A 12,281-nucleotide genomic window follows, 5' to 3' on the forward strand; every position below is an offset into this window, starting at 1 on the left:
GAATATGTTGTTTACACATACGGCCCATCAGGAGAATATCAGGATTTAGACATGTGTCTGAAAGCAGCTAGTGTGTGATCATTTGATTAAATTATAAATAACTAAATTAATGCGTTACAGGGGTAATTATTCAATGGAAAGTGTAGTATACTATGCATGCAAATCAATTATTCAATAGCTTTCACTGTTATTCTGGGATCAAAGTGCATTGAAATTTTAAATGTTGGTTGAAATTAATAATAGGGCTGGCCCGAATGTCATTTTTTAGGCTTCGAATACTCGTTGGTTTTTCCGAGCGAATATTCAAATACTCGTTCCAGAAAAACACACCATCAAAAACAACATTAATAATCCCTATACTCCCTGGAACCGATTTTGACAGTATCTGCATATTTTATTGAAGATTTAATAGCTATTGAACGTTAATTAGTAGGCCTAAGTAGGTTGAAGTTCCTTAGTTTTTCCCCGTGAAAGCGAACAGCTGTTGTTCCGTTCCAAATCAGCTGTCCTCTGCCATCTCAGCCCTTACGGGAGCTTTTTGAATTCATCCTGGAATGTGAATCTTTTCAGGGAATTTGTACAATAAATCCAGAACAAATACCAAATATTGATTGTCTTATGCGTCCATATTATATCCATTATATTGACCGGGTATTCCCAAGACTCTCACGCTCTGCAGAAAGCCAGTCACAGTTGATTGGCGCAGCGCTGTACAGCGAACGTAAACAAACAACTAAGCTAAGGTTAGCATTTCGCTAAGTATTACTTTTCCTCTAATGTTGCTATTGTTGTGTTATAAAGTAAAGGGAAACAAGATATCTATTCTTCCTCCACCTCTCTCGCTTCTCTGCTTGGTGTCGCTGACGCTTATAGTTTGCCTCCCTCGCTCTGGTAACGTTGCGTACGTGGAAAAAAAACAACGAAGCTCCGAATACTGATTTAAGCTTCGAAAACTAATTTTCCGAACGAGTATTCGAATATTCGAATAATTCGGGCCAGCCCTAGAAAATAATAATAACAAACAACTGAAAATTGAGTTCATTTACAGAAGCGCCTTAGTGAAATAAACTAAGTGTAACAACAGCAAACGCAGCAACCTACCTAACTATAGTGAAATAAAGCACAGGCTTGTGTGGGGGAGAGGGATAAGGGGGGATTTTAGGGCAAAATTGCGGACTGAAAATTGTCTACTTCACGTGAGAGTTTAATATGTTTATTTTATTTATTTTTTTACCAGAAGGATACTTCATTGAGATTAAACATCTCTTCTAGTGACCTGGCCTACACCAGTGGTTCCCCCCTGGGGGGTGCCAGAGAGCCAAGGGGGGGGATGAAGCCTCTGACGGCTAGAAGCAAATTGACGTCCGAGTGCCGCAATTTCAGAATGTAGCAAATGCAGCAGCATTGGCCCGTGCCTGACTTTATAACAGCTCATCCGAGCTTGAAAGAAATATTTAGATCTCACGGGCCCCGCGATTGAAAATAGACCTAGTAGTCACGGCCCCCGTCGTTACCATGACGAACTTGGAAAAAACAAACCAGACTCGATAACAAAAACATATGGAATAATGTCAGCTGACAGTATATCAAAGCAGGTTTTGGAGAGGTTTCTTCCAGGATCAAACGAAAAGGGCCTACATTACGCTATGGAGGGATACTCAAAACTTTAAAATACATACAGAAGGTAACAAGCTTGAATTCAGTAGGTATTCTGGCATGCCGCACAGTAGCCGTGTTTACATGACACTTCTCAGATTAGATTTCTAATTGGAATAGATCTATTCCTATCATGCGATCCGAATGTACTGTATCGCATTTACAAAAGTGAAAAGCGTACGTTCGTATGTCTCTCACGCACACCTGACACATCTGGACCGGCGGCGATATTTTTATGCATTTGATTTTAATGAACGCTCAGCAGGAGAGAGCTTTTCTCTGCCTGCTCCTTCAATTAAGAAGAAGGAGGAAAGCACAGCTACGTCAGTTTCTCGTTCGGTCTTTATATCTACCCCCTCCGGCGCCGCAAACAATACTGCCGCAAACAGTGCTATTATGTAAAGCCAAGTTCAGACCAAAGATTCGCCTCGCAACGACTTTCAACTCGCGACTCCTTGCGACGAGACGGGCTGCGACATCAGGTGGTTTCCCTAGCAACTGTGGACGCTCTGGCAAAGCTGAGAGCCGCAACAGCATCAGCATCACGCTAAAAAGTAGCCTAACTTAGGTTTGCAATTAGGTTGCTAGCACCCCAATTTACCCCCCCGGACCCTACACACATTATCGGTTTATTGGCTTTCATTCTGTTGTAAATGCGACGGCTCCGCGGTTCCGGGGGGGGGGGGTGTGGGGGGCGGGGGGGGTGGAGGTGTTGCTGCGCTGTCTCCACAGAGACAACGCAGCGATATCATCATGAGTAGTTCTAACTGGAGAGAAAGTGAAACCGCGAGCTGCTGATCATATGAGAGATGATGCAGTCGCATTAAACAAAGACGTTGAAAGATGGTGCGATCAACGAGAGACGCAGAGGAACTGTCCTTAGAAGGCTTTTTTCAGGTTAAAATAACAAGTGGTCATCAAAATAAAGAATATGTTGGCATTTTTGAAATTGTAAATCGTTAATCGCGTTTGTAGCCTACACGCAGACGTGAAATTATTCTTAAGGAGTCTACAAATTATTCTAAAGAGGTCTAGACTCCGTGCGCAGCCTAGCATGGGTAGCCCGCCCATTCTGCCTGCGATTTCAGTTCGCCCTGCAGAAGGGTCTGGAAAAGAGCAATACATTTCTTTCTGCTTCCGATACGTTTTTGCAGGAGCCAATCACCAAGCTGGCTTTTCCACTTGGCGTGCTATTGGCTGTTATAACACAATGACAGTTTGAAGTTTGAGCAACATAGTGTAAGGCATTACGGGAGGCTCAAGGAGTAGAGTAAAATTACATTTTAGCAACACAGTGTGGTCTTGTGGTAGACTCTATAGACATAATTCACCATACAGTGTTATTGACATGTTTCATTCTGTATTATAGGGACACTGTCTCTTTAAGATCACGTGACTTACGTTTTTTATATGATCAAATGAACAACCTGCCATTGTGTTGTAGACCTGAGAAATTGTCTCTTCACTTCTTTTATCGCAATTTCTACAGTCTATAGACAGAACATCTTTCCTGGGAGAGTTTTTGTCGACGGCGGGGCCATTAAAACAGTCGGAAGGGTGGAGGGCTGGGATATGAATATCGCAAGACATTGCGGGATGCACTGTCATCTATGGATAAATATCCATACAGATATATATATCTATAGATGTAGATCAGGGATGGGCAACTGGCGGCCCGCGGGCCGCATGTTGCACTTAATGTTGGGCCACTGTTTTTCAGTTTTTTGACTTCATTGAATGATGATGTATGTGAGCCCTTTGCACTGATAAAAATACTGACCATTAATGTGGCTGTTTGAGCATGGAAAACATGAAATGAATGTATGTTGGTTCAATTAACATACCGTACATAGGTTATGATTCTGGATGATTTTTTAGGCAGTGGCCATCCCCAAAATGCACCAGAATACAGGAAATCATATCTACCAAATTCAAAATTGTGTAGCTTCTCTCAGCTCACGTTTAGTTGAAGTGTGCAGTCATGTGGCCCGCCGATGGTTATGATGAAAAATGTGGCCCTCTTTATCATGAAAGTTGCCCATCCCTGATGTAGATATATAGATATAGATACATATCTATACACACACACCTGGGAGAGATGTTGACCTCCAACACCCAGGGTTTCAGCTTGTCGTCCAGCATGATGTCAAACCCAAACAGCTCGTGACAGCTGTATGGGGAGCGCACGTGCATCTTCAGCAGACTGTTGATGTAGGGGTCTGACCTGCAAACACACACACACATTTAGAGACTAGTAGAAGGGAGGAAACTAGTAGAGGGTGAAGAGACGAGCAGAGGGGAGGAGACTAGCAGAGGGGAAGGAGACTAGTAGAGGGGAAGGAGACTAGTAGAGGGGAAGGAGACTAGTAGAGGGGAAGGAGACTAGTAGAGGGGAAGGAGACTAGTAGGGGGGAAGGAGACTAGTAGAGGGGAAGGAGACTAGTAGAGGGGAGGAGACGAGTAGAGGGGAGGAGACTAGCAGAGGGAAAGGAGACTAGTAGAGGGGAGGAGAATAGCAGAGGGGAACGAAACTAGTAGAGGAGACTAGTGGAGGACACTAGTGGAGAAGACTAGGGGAGGAGACTAGCGGAGGAAAATGGTGGAGGATACTAGTGGAGGAGACTAGCGGAGGGGGAAGAGACTAGTAGAGGAGGCTAGGGGAGGAGACCAAGGGAGGGGGCGGAGACAGGTGTCGGACTCACGCAATAATGGTCTTGATGACCATGTCTTTGATCTTGTCCCAGATCAGAGTAGTGTTGATCCCTTTAGCACCAAGGTACTGCCACAGCGCCTGTAGAGCCCTAGAGAGAAAGAGAGAAAGAGAGATCTTCTTAATACCGTAGGTTTGCAAAATTGACCGTTGCTTAGCATAATTGACCGCTGTCAAGGAAAGTAGATTTTTTTGCCTCTGAATCACGTCTTTCGTAGCACTCCACAAGTAGTCTGGTAACTTATCCACCCCAGTGTAATCAAGACCCCTCCGGTTCGCCCTTATTATCCCAATACTGACAATACTGCCGTTCTAAACATTATCTCTTACATTGATATAGTATACATATATAGTATAGATATATAGTTTAGATACACTGCCTCCCTTCAGAGTTCGGTAGATATACAAAGCATTTATATTGATATAGTCGAAGTAGGAAAAATTAAATGCAAGCGCTACTCGTTAGGCAATGCCCTGACACTCAATCTAGATCAGCTAAATAGAACGGTAAACTGAAGAGAGGGTTCATGACCAGGGAGTGCGTGTCCTATTTTCATTGTTAATAAGCAGCGTGGTGTGACAGAAAGTGGCCCATCTGACCACTAATCTGAGGGGCTCCTCATCTCATAGATACGTGTATAGATATACTTTACCAAGCCTTCACAGCAATGTAGACATTCATATGTTAGATGTGTTAATATCTAGACATAGATCACCATTTGTGTCCCTTGCAGGCCTTGTTGTCGCTGTTGGTCTGGTACTCAGTGTTCTTCTTGTTCACACTGTAGTTGGTCAGGTGCATGAACTTATTACCCAGACTCCTCATGGAGGAGGAGTACCTACACACACACACACACACACACACACACACACACACACACACACACACACACACACACACACACACACACACACACACACACACACACACACACACACACACACACACACACACACCTTGTTAGGGCCAGCTGGAGGGATGATTGGGGGAGGTCATTGTCGGATGGCGGAAGGGCTGGGGTAGAGGGATGGTGGGAGGGTGTTGGGTAGAGGGTGGGAGGGTAGGGAGTTGGGGGTTAGTAAGGTGGGGTTAATAGGGTGGTCTAAGAGGATAAAGGGTGGGGTTAGGTGGTCTAGGGCAGGGTTATTCAACTAAAATTCAAATAGGTCCAGTTAGAGAAAATGTCCTCAAGCAAAGGTCCGGAACATCATAATGTCTAACTTGCGTTATGATTCAGTGTGATATATATTGAAGTAGCCTAGTAGTTGTATCAATGTCTGCATGTTATCAACAACTGACTGTCAGATCAATATAGGAAGAACAATTCAAAAACATTTAGACAATATTCATTGTCACTTTTATACAATTATACAGATAATAATACATAACTGAAGATATGTATTATTTAAGTAGGTTCAACTGACTCAACTGAAACTAATTACTTCAAAGGAAAAGGGCTGCATTTAAAATCAAAATGGTGAAAATAAATATAATAATAATCTTAATAAAATATAAAATATATTCTTCATCTTTGAAAAATAAAATAAAAGCATAGCAGCAGCTCGAGTTTCCCCTTTTTCTTTGTGAATGTTTTAACATTCTCAACCAATTTCAAAAACATATCTCAACAATTGAACAGTTTTAGCTTCTCTTTCTTTCCCTCTTTTATCCAACTCCCCCACTTTATGTTGTTCAGTTAGAGAACTGAGCTCTAGCTTGTCCTGCCAGGAGTTTAAATCTAGGCTAGAATGATGTCAGGGCCATTCTCATGCACATGTGCAGGTGCTCATTGGTGAGCCTGGATCGATATTTACTTTTAATTATGTTCATTGCAGAGAAAACTGCCTCGCAGCTGTATGTGGAGCCAAACATGGTCTATGTGTACAGGGCTACTTTCCTCAGACCCGGGAAAGTTGTCTCAGAGACCATTTGGAGACAGAAAGTGGCGGTGTCAGTTATTCCAAACTGCTCTTTCAGCGCCACATCTGCTTGGAGATCAACCAGTTGCATCTGGAGAGGCCCAGCATTTTCCCATTTGAAGGGTTGTGTGACTTATTTTGAGAACCCACTGACATCTGTGATTAGAAATGGGTTCTGAATGAAAAAGGTGAGCTGCTGTCCAAAGCGGAAGCTGTAAAAACGTTTGGAGTTTTACAATCAGCTTATCGACTAAGTCACCAAAAGAAGACACATCTCTCTGTCCCTGAACCTGTTCCTGCACTGCTGGGAAGAGTGCACATTCTCGCTGCAGGTGTTCCTCGAACACCTCGAGTTTCCTCTGAAAGGAGCGGACAGCTGTCATCAGTTCACAAATTGTATTGTCCTTGCCCTGTAGCTTCAAATTAAGTTCATTAGGGTGTGAAGTGATATCAACCAAAAAGGCCACATTAACCATCCTTTTCTCATCTTTTAAAAAGAGAAAACTCTGTTGCCTTCCGACTTCTCAGCTCTTCCAAGAAAGCTGCTACTTCCATTCTGATGGACCAAAAGCGCTCTAACACCCTGCCTTTGCTAAGCCATCTCACGTTGTTGTGCAGCAACAGATCATCAGCGTTTGCATCAAATGCTCTGAGGAATTCCCTAAGCAAGCAATGCTGATAGGAAGAGGATGCCCTGAGAAAATGTATCATCTTCATCATTGTGTTCATAATTTCAGCATGCTCATTTGACAGGGTGGAGCACAGGACAGATTGATGCATTATACAGTGGTAAGAGATGAGGATTGTCCTCTGTCATTCTTGCCACAGCTCCTTTCTCTCTCCCTATCATTGCATGGGCTCCATCTGTGGTTATTGAAACGACTTGTTTGGCTCTAATCCTCGCTTTGTTAACATCTCCTTAAAGGCCAGGTAGATGTCCTCTCCTCTTGTACGGGTCTTAAGGGGAGTTACACCTAACACATCTTCACAGAACTCTTTCTTTTCTTGGTTGAAGAACCTTACATAAATTAACAGCTGAGCATTGTCAGAAACATCAGTGGACTCATCTAGAGCAGGGATGGGCAATGGGCATGCGGCCCGCATCCTCACTCAGTGCGGCCCGCATCCTCACTCAGTGCGGCCCGCATCCTCACTCAGTGCGGCCCGCATCCTCACTCAGTGCGGCCCGCATCCTCACTCAGTGCGGCCCGCATCCTCACTCAGTGCGGCCCGCATCCTCACTCAGTGCGACCCGCATCCTCACTCAGTGCGGCCCGCATCCTCACTCAGTGCGACCCGCATCCTCACTCAGTGCGACCCGCATCCTCACTCAGTGCGGCCCGCATCCTCACTCAGTCAGGCCCGCACATAATAAAAAAAATAATAATAATAAAAAAATAATAATAATAATAATAATAATAATTGATCGAGTTACAGAAAACTCGGTCAAGAAAGATGAGAAGAATTCATAGAATTCGAAGGCAAACCCATGCGTCTAGTTTGCTTAGAAGCGATATCAGTCATTAAAGATATCCACTTAAGTCGCCACTACAACTACTACAACTGCTGGTTGGGTTTGAGTTCATTGAGTTGTTGCACTTAATGTTGGGCCACTGTTTTTCAGTTTTTTGACTTCATTGAATGATGATGTATGTGAGCCCTTTGCACTGATAAAAATACTGACCATTCATGTGGCTGTTTGAGCATGGAAAACATGAAATGAATGTATGTTGGTTCAATTAACATACCGTACATAGGTTATGATTCTGGATGATTTTTTAGGTAGTGGCCATCCCCAAAATGCACCAGAATACAGGAAATCATATCTACCAAATTCAAAATTGTGTAGCTTCTCTCAGCTCACGTTTAGTTGAAGTGTGCAGTCATGTGGCCCTCCGATGGTTATGATGAAAAATGTGGCCCTCTTTATCATGAAAGTTGCCCATCCCTGATCTAGAGCTAAGCCTACACATGGTACCTTATGAATGGCTTCATCCAGCTTGGCTAGCACATCCTGGGTTAACATTTAACTTTTCTTTGTGGTTGATGATGCTGACATGGGTATTTGCTTTATTTAGTTATAAAGCTCTTCTTTCTGTTTCCCCTCAAGTAAGGTTTCAGCCGCTGCACTCATGCACTCCTTGACCACCCCTGCATCAGTAAATGGCTTTTTGTGTTCCAAAATCCAAGTGACTCTGAGGGAACATTCATTAGCACGTTGTTGGGCAGTGAATGAATGGGTCAGGATCCGGGTGGATTGTTCATATTCGGCTCTGAGACATATTTTCTGTGACCGCAGTTCAGACTTGAGTGGGTATGTTTGGTGAAAAACGTTGTGCTTTGGCTCATATTGGCGTTTCACATTGGCACTTTTTATGAGTGTTTTTGTTTTTCCAGTGGGAAGAATGAACATGACAATCAGTCTGTCCTTTCTGGGTTGAAAGCTGTTTTCGATGTCCACTTTTCTCTTCTTAGAGAGCGCCATGTGTAGTTATTTTTCTGTCTCCGGCTCACTCTGTCTGTCTCTTTTCTGTCTCGCTGTATTACTCACTCTTCTCCTGCTGTATTACTCACTCTTCTCCCGCTGCATTACTCACTCTTCTCCTGCTGTATTACTCACTCTTCTCCCGCTGTATTACTCACTCTTCTCCCACTGTCTTTCTCACTCTTCTCCCGCTGTCTTATCTACCTTACTCACTCTTATCTGACTTCTTTCTCTGTAATTTTCGCACTTCTCTCCGTCATCTCTCGCATGATCGCTCACTGTCTCACTGTCTGTGAGCCAGGCAGCATGCGCCGGGAATGCACAGATTCAATTGGCTGGTCACCGCTTGGTATTGGAACACCACCATGCAGGACCGTAAGGCTCTGCAGAGAGTGGTGCGTTCAGCTCAGCGTACCATATGGGGGGCAACTCCCTAATCTAGGAGACATTTATATCAAGCGTTGCAAGGGCAGGACCACCAGCATACTGAAAGACCCTAGCCATCCAGGCTACGGACTATTCTCTCTGCTACGCTCAGGGACAGACACCGCTCACTGGCAGCAAAGACTGAGAGACTCAGGGGCCACTCACACTAGGGCCGCGGCCCCGTGCCCGAGCTCATTTGCATACTAAAGTCTATAACGTTTGGCTAGTGTGACCACGCCATCCGTATTCCAGCACGGAACAGTCCCTTGGCCACGGCATACTTGGGAGAGGTGTGCCGTGGCCAAAGTACAGATGCTGATGAGATGACACGAGGATACGCAACGTGAGCTGGATGACGTAGTCCTTGCGTGACCCTTCTGTCTTTATAGGTCCATGCCCTTCTTCCCAACAACAATCATTTTAAACAATGGCGGCAAGCGGTTCACGAGTGGGTTTACGTTGGTGCGATAGTGAAGTCGAGTGATTACTTGAAATTTGGGCCGACGACAGCATTCAAGATGTTGTTCTCCATTGTTGTTATGGCGGCAAGGACGCTTGGTGATGACGTATTTATCGTATTACGACGTGATGACGTATGTATGAAGGAGCAATCGTGCCCAGGCCACGGCCTTTGGGAGCAGTGTGACCACGGGCCAGCGGGGGGAGTGGGGAGGGGGGGAATCGTGCTGAATCTTCCTCCAGCATGGAACATGCAAGCTTGCCTAGTGTGAGTGCGTCCTCAGGAAGAGTTTCTAACCCCAAGCTGTCAGGTATCTCAATGGCACTGATTAAGCCCTTTTGAGCAACTGCACTTATATATTTATGTAAGTAACCCCCTTTTTTCCTATGTGGAATAACCCATCTTGAATGTATTGACTGTTTTGTTATGTTTGTTATGTGTCTATTTAGCATGGAGCCGACTGTGAACATTTCACTGCAATGTATTGTGTATGTGACAAATAAAATCTGAATCTGAATCTGGTTGGTCTAGGAGGATAGAGGATGGGGTTAGGAAGGTGAGGTTAGTCGTAGGGGAAAGTATGGAGTCGGGTTGGTCTAGGAGGTAAAGGGTGGGGTGAGGAGGATGGGGTTATCCTACTTGCAGCTGGCGAAGCGGACAAGGCCATCCGAGAAGATGTAGATGCGCAGCGGGTCGTAGGAGGTGACGTAGACGTAGATCCTCAGGTCAAACTTGTTCCCGCTGATGAGGTAGGGCTTGTGGAGGTACCTGCAGGCAGTCAGCACAAATGTCCGTTAAATCACTCTGGATAGAAGCGTCTGCTAAATGCCCTGATGTAAGTAGCAGACCAAATGGTAGACCATCGTGGGTACATGGGGGGGTTTCAACCCAAGGACCTTCTGTCTTGCGGGCGTGTGCTCTGCTCATAGAGCTACTGACGGACACGGGTCAACAGTGGGAGGTTAGGACCGGCTTTAGAAGTAGGCGTTTACACCATAATTGGTCTTTCATTTACTCTGGCATCACACAGTTTGGTTGAAATGGCAAATAATTGGGTCCATGAAGGATGAAGTTGACTCATTGTTATCATTGTACAGTTAAAATGAGGTGCAGAATTCAAAGAAGGAAGTGCTTTTGGTGTTGTTAGCGTTTCTCAAACCACATTGGGTCTCTAGTGGCTTCTGCCTTCAAGGAAAGTGTTACCCAGACTAGTCACTGGGTGGGGAGATCGGTATATTATTTTTTATTATTATTTATTTTTGCATTTTTTATGCTTTATTGTAGAGTGAGGTAGAGAGGAAGGTATGGGAGATAAAGGGGAGGAAATGCAGCAAAGGACCGCGGGCAGGATTCGAACTCAGGTCGCTGTGATCAGGACTGAGCCTATATGGTACACACTCTACCCAGTGAGCCCTGAGATCAGTATATTTTTGACAACTAAGTGTGTTAGATTCTGTCGACCAAACAACTGACGGCTTGTGTCGCGTGAACTTGCCGGCACCCTTTCAGGCATCTCAGTACCCCAACGGAGGAGTACTGCGAGATGAGTACGGGTCAGTCCGGATCACGGCCACTTTTGGCGGTGGAAACAGACGCGTGCCGCACCTTTGCCAACTGAACCGAACCGCAGCCTCCGGTGGAAATGCGCTATTAATTTGGTGTGAATAGGATTAACTGTTTCGGAGACATTACATACGAGTCCCTAGAGATCATATGGTTGGAGGGTATCAGAACTATTATGACAACGTTTATTCTTTGGGAGATTGGGAATATATTAGAGTTTGATTGGTTTAAATCGGGCAATAAGCCTTGGAGGAGATGTGGAAAGCAGTCTTTGTGGACTATCATAGTAAGAGCGGCAAAGTTGGAGGCCTTGAGAAGCCAACATCATTTGACACCAACTTTGCAATATAGAGCCAATTGAGATTTAGCATTTTGAAATGTTGCAACTTTGCAAATTTCTGGTGCCAGAGACTGGGCCTATTGGTTCCTCTTTAGAGATTGTCTGTTGTCCTAGTGATGATGTTGTGTTTTAGTGTTATCCTTCTATAGTGCCGATAGTCATGTTGTGTGGGTCATACTGACTTCTGGACCAGTAGGGGCCTCTTCTTTGGCATCTGACACCACTTATAGATGACCTGGATACCTGTTCCCCTGGCAGAGGCAGGCTGGGAAAAAAATAAAAAGAGAGAATTACCATTCATTCTACAATATAATGGACACACAGATTAATTGATGGACTGGGAGGTATATTGATTAGAACCTACAGCTGTAACGATATATGAGGTCATTAACTTGCATGCTCAAATAAAGGTTGATGCTGCATTTTTAGGTTACAGAATATATTGGAGAGGTAGTGATGGACGTACAGGTTATTGATTACTAGTGGTGCAACGGTTCACGGGTGTGAACCGTTGGAAGTGATCCGCGGATCGGCTGATAAAAAAAAAAAGTTTTGCTTTCACGCCCTCAGCGCATGTTTAGAGGACAATTCCGGTATTAACGACAACATCAAGTATCGTAGCGAAATACAGCTTCTGTTGTGTTTTATTTGGCGTTCCGTAAATCCCATTGAAACGTAAACTGGAACCAGACATGTTTATGTTTGGTTGTAGTCTTTTCGC

General features: G+C 44.5%; 1 protein-coding gene across 7 annotated transcripts in view; it reads right to left on the bottom strand.

Annotated features, from left to right (window-relative positions):
• ttll4 (tubulin tyrosine ligase-like family, member 4) overlaps nucleotides 1-12,281 on the bottom strand; it is a 91,274-nt gene that overhangs the window by 34,264 nt on the left and 44,729 nt on the right. For all 7 annotated transcript variants that reach the window (XM_060074672.1, XM_060074670.1, XM_060074668.1 and 4 more), the window contains 5 exons: nucleotides 11,743-11,825; nucleotides 10,297-10,425; nucleotides 5,083-5,205; nucleotides 4,359-4,457; nucleotides 3,746-3,880 (listed from right to left, as the gene is read on the bottom strand). In XM_060074672.1, the coding sequence (XP_059930655.1) occupies nucleotides 3,746-3,880; nucleotides 4,359-4,457; nucleotides 5,083-5,205; nucleotides 10,297-10,425; nucleotides 11,743-11,825 (569 nt within the window). The remainder of the gene's footprint in view (nucleotides 1-3,745; nucleotides 3,881-4,358; nucleotides 4,458-5,082; nucleotides 5,206-10,296; nucleotides 10,426-11,742; nucleotides 11,826-12,281) is intronic.

The sequence above is a fragment of the Gadus macrocephalus genome, chromosome 16 (genome assembly GCF_031168955.1).
Source record: "Gadus macrocephalus chromosome 16, ASM3116895v1".
NCBI lineage: Eukaryota > Metazoa > Chordata > Actinopteri > Gadiformes > Gadidae > Gadus > Gadus macrocephalus.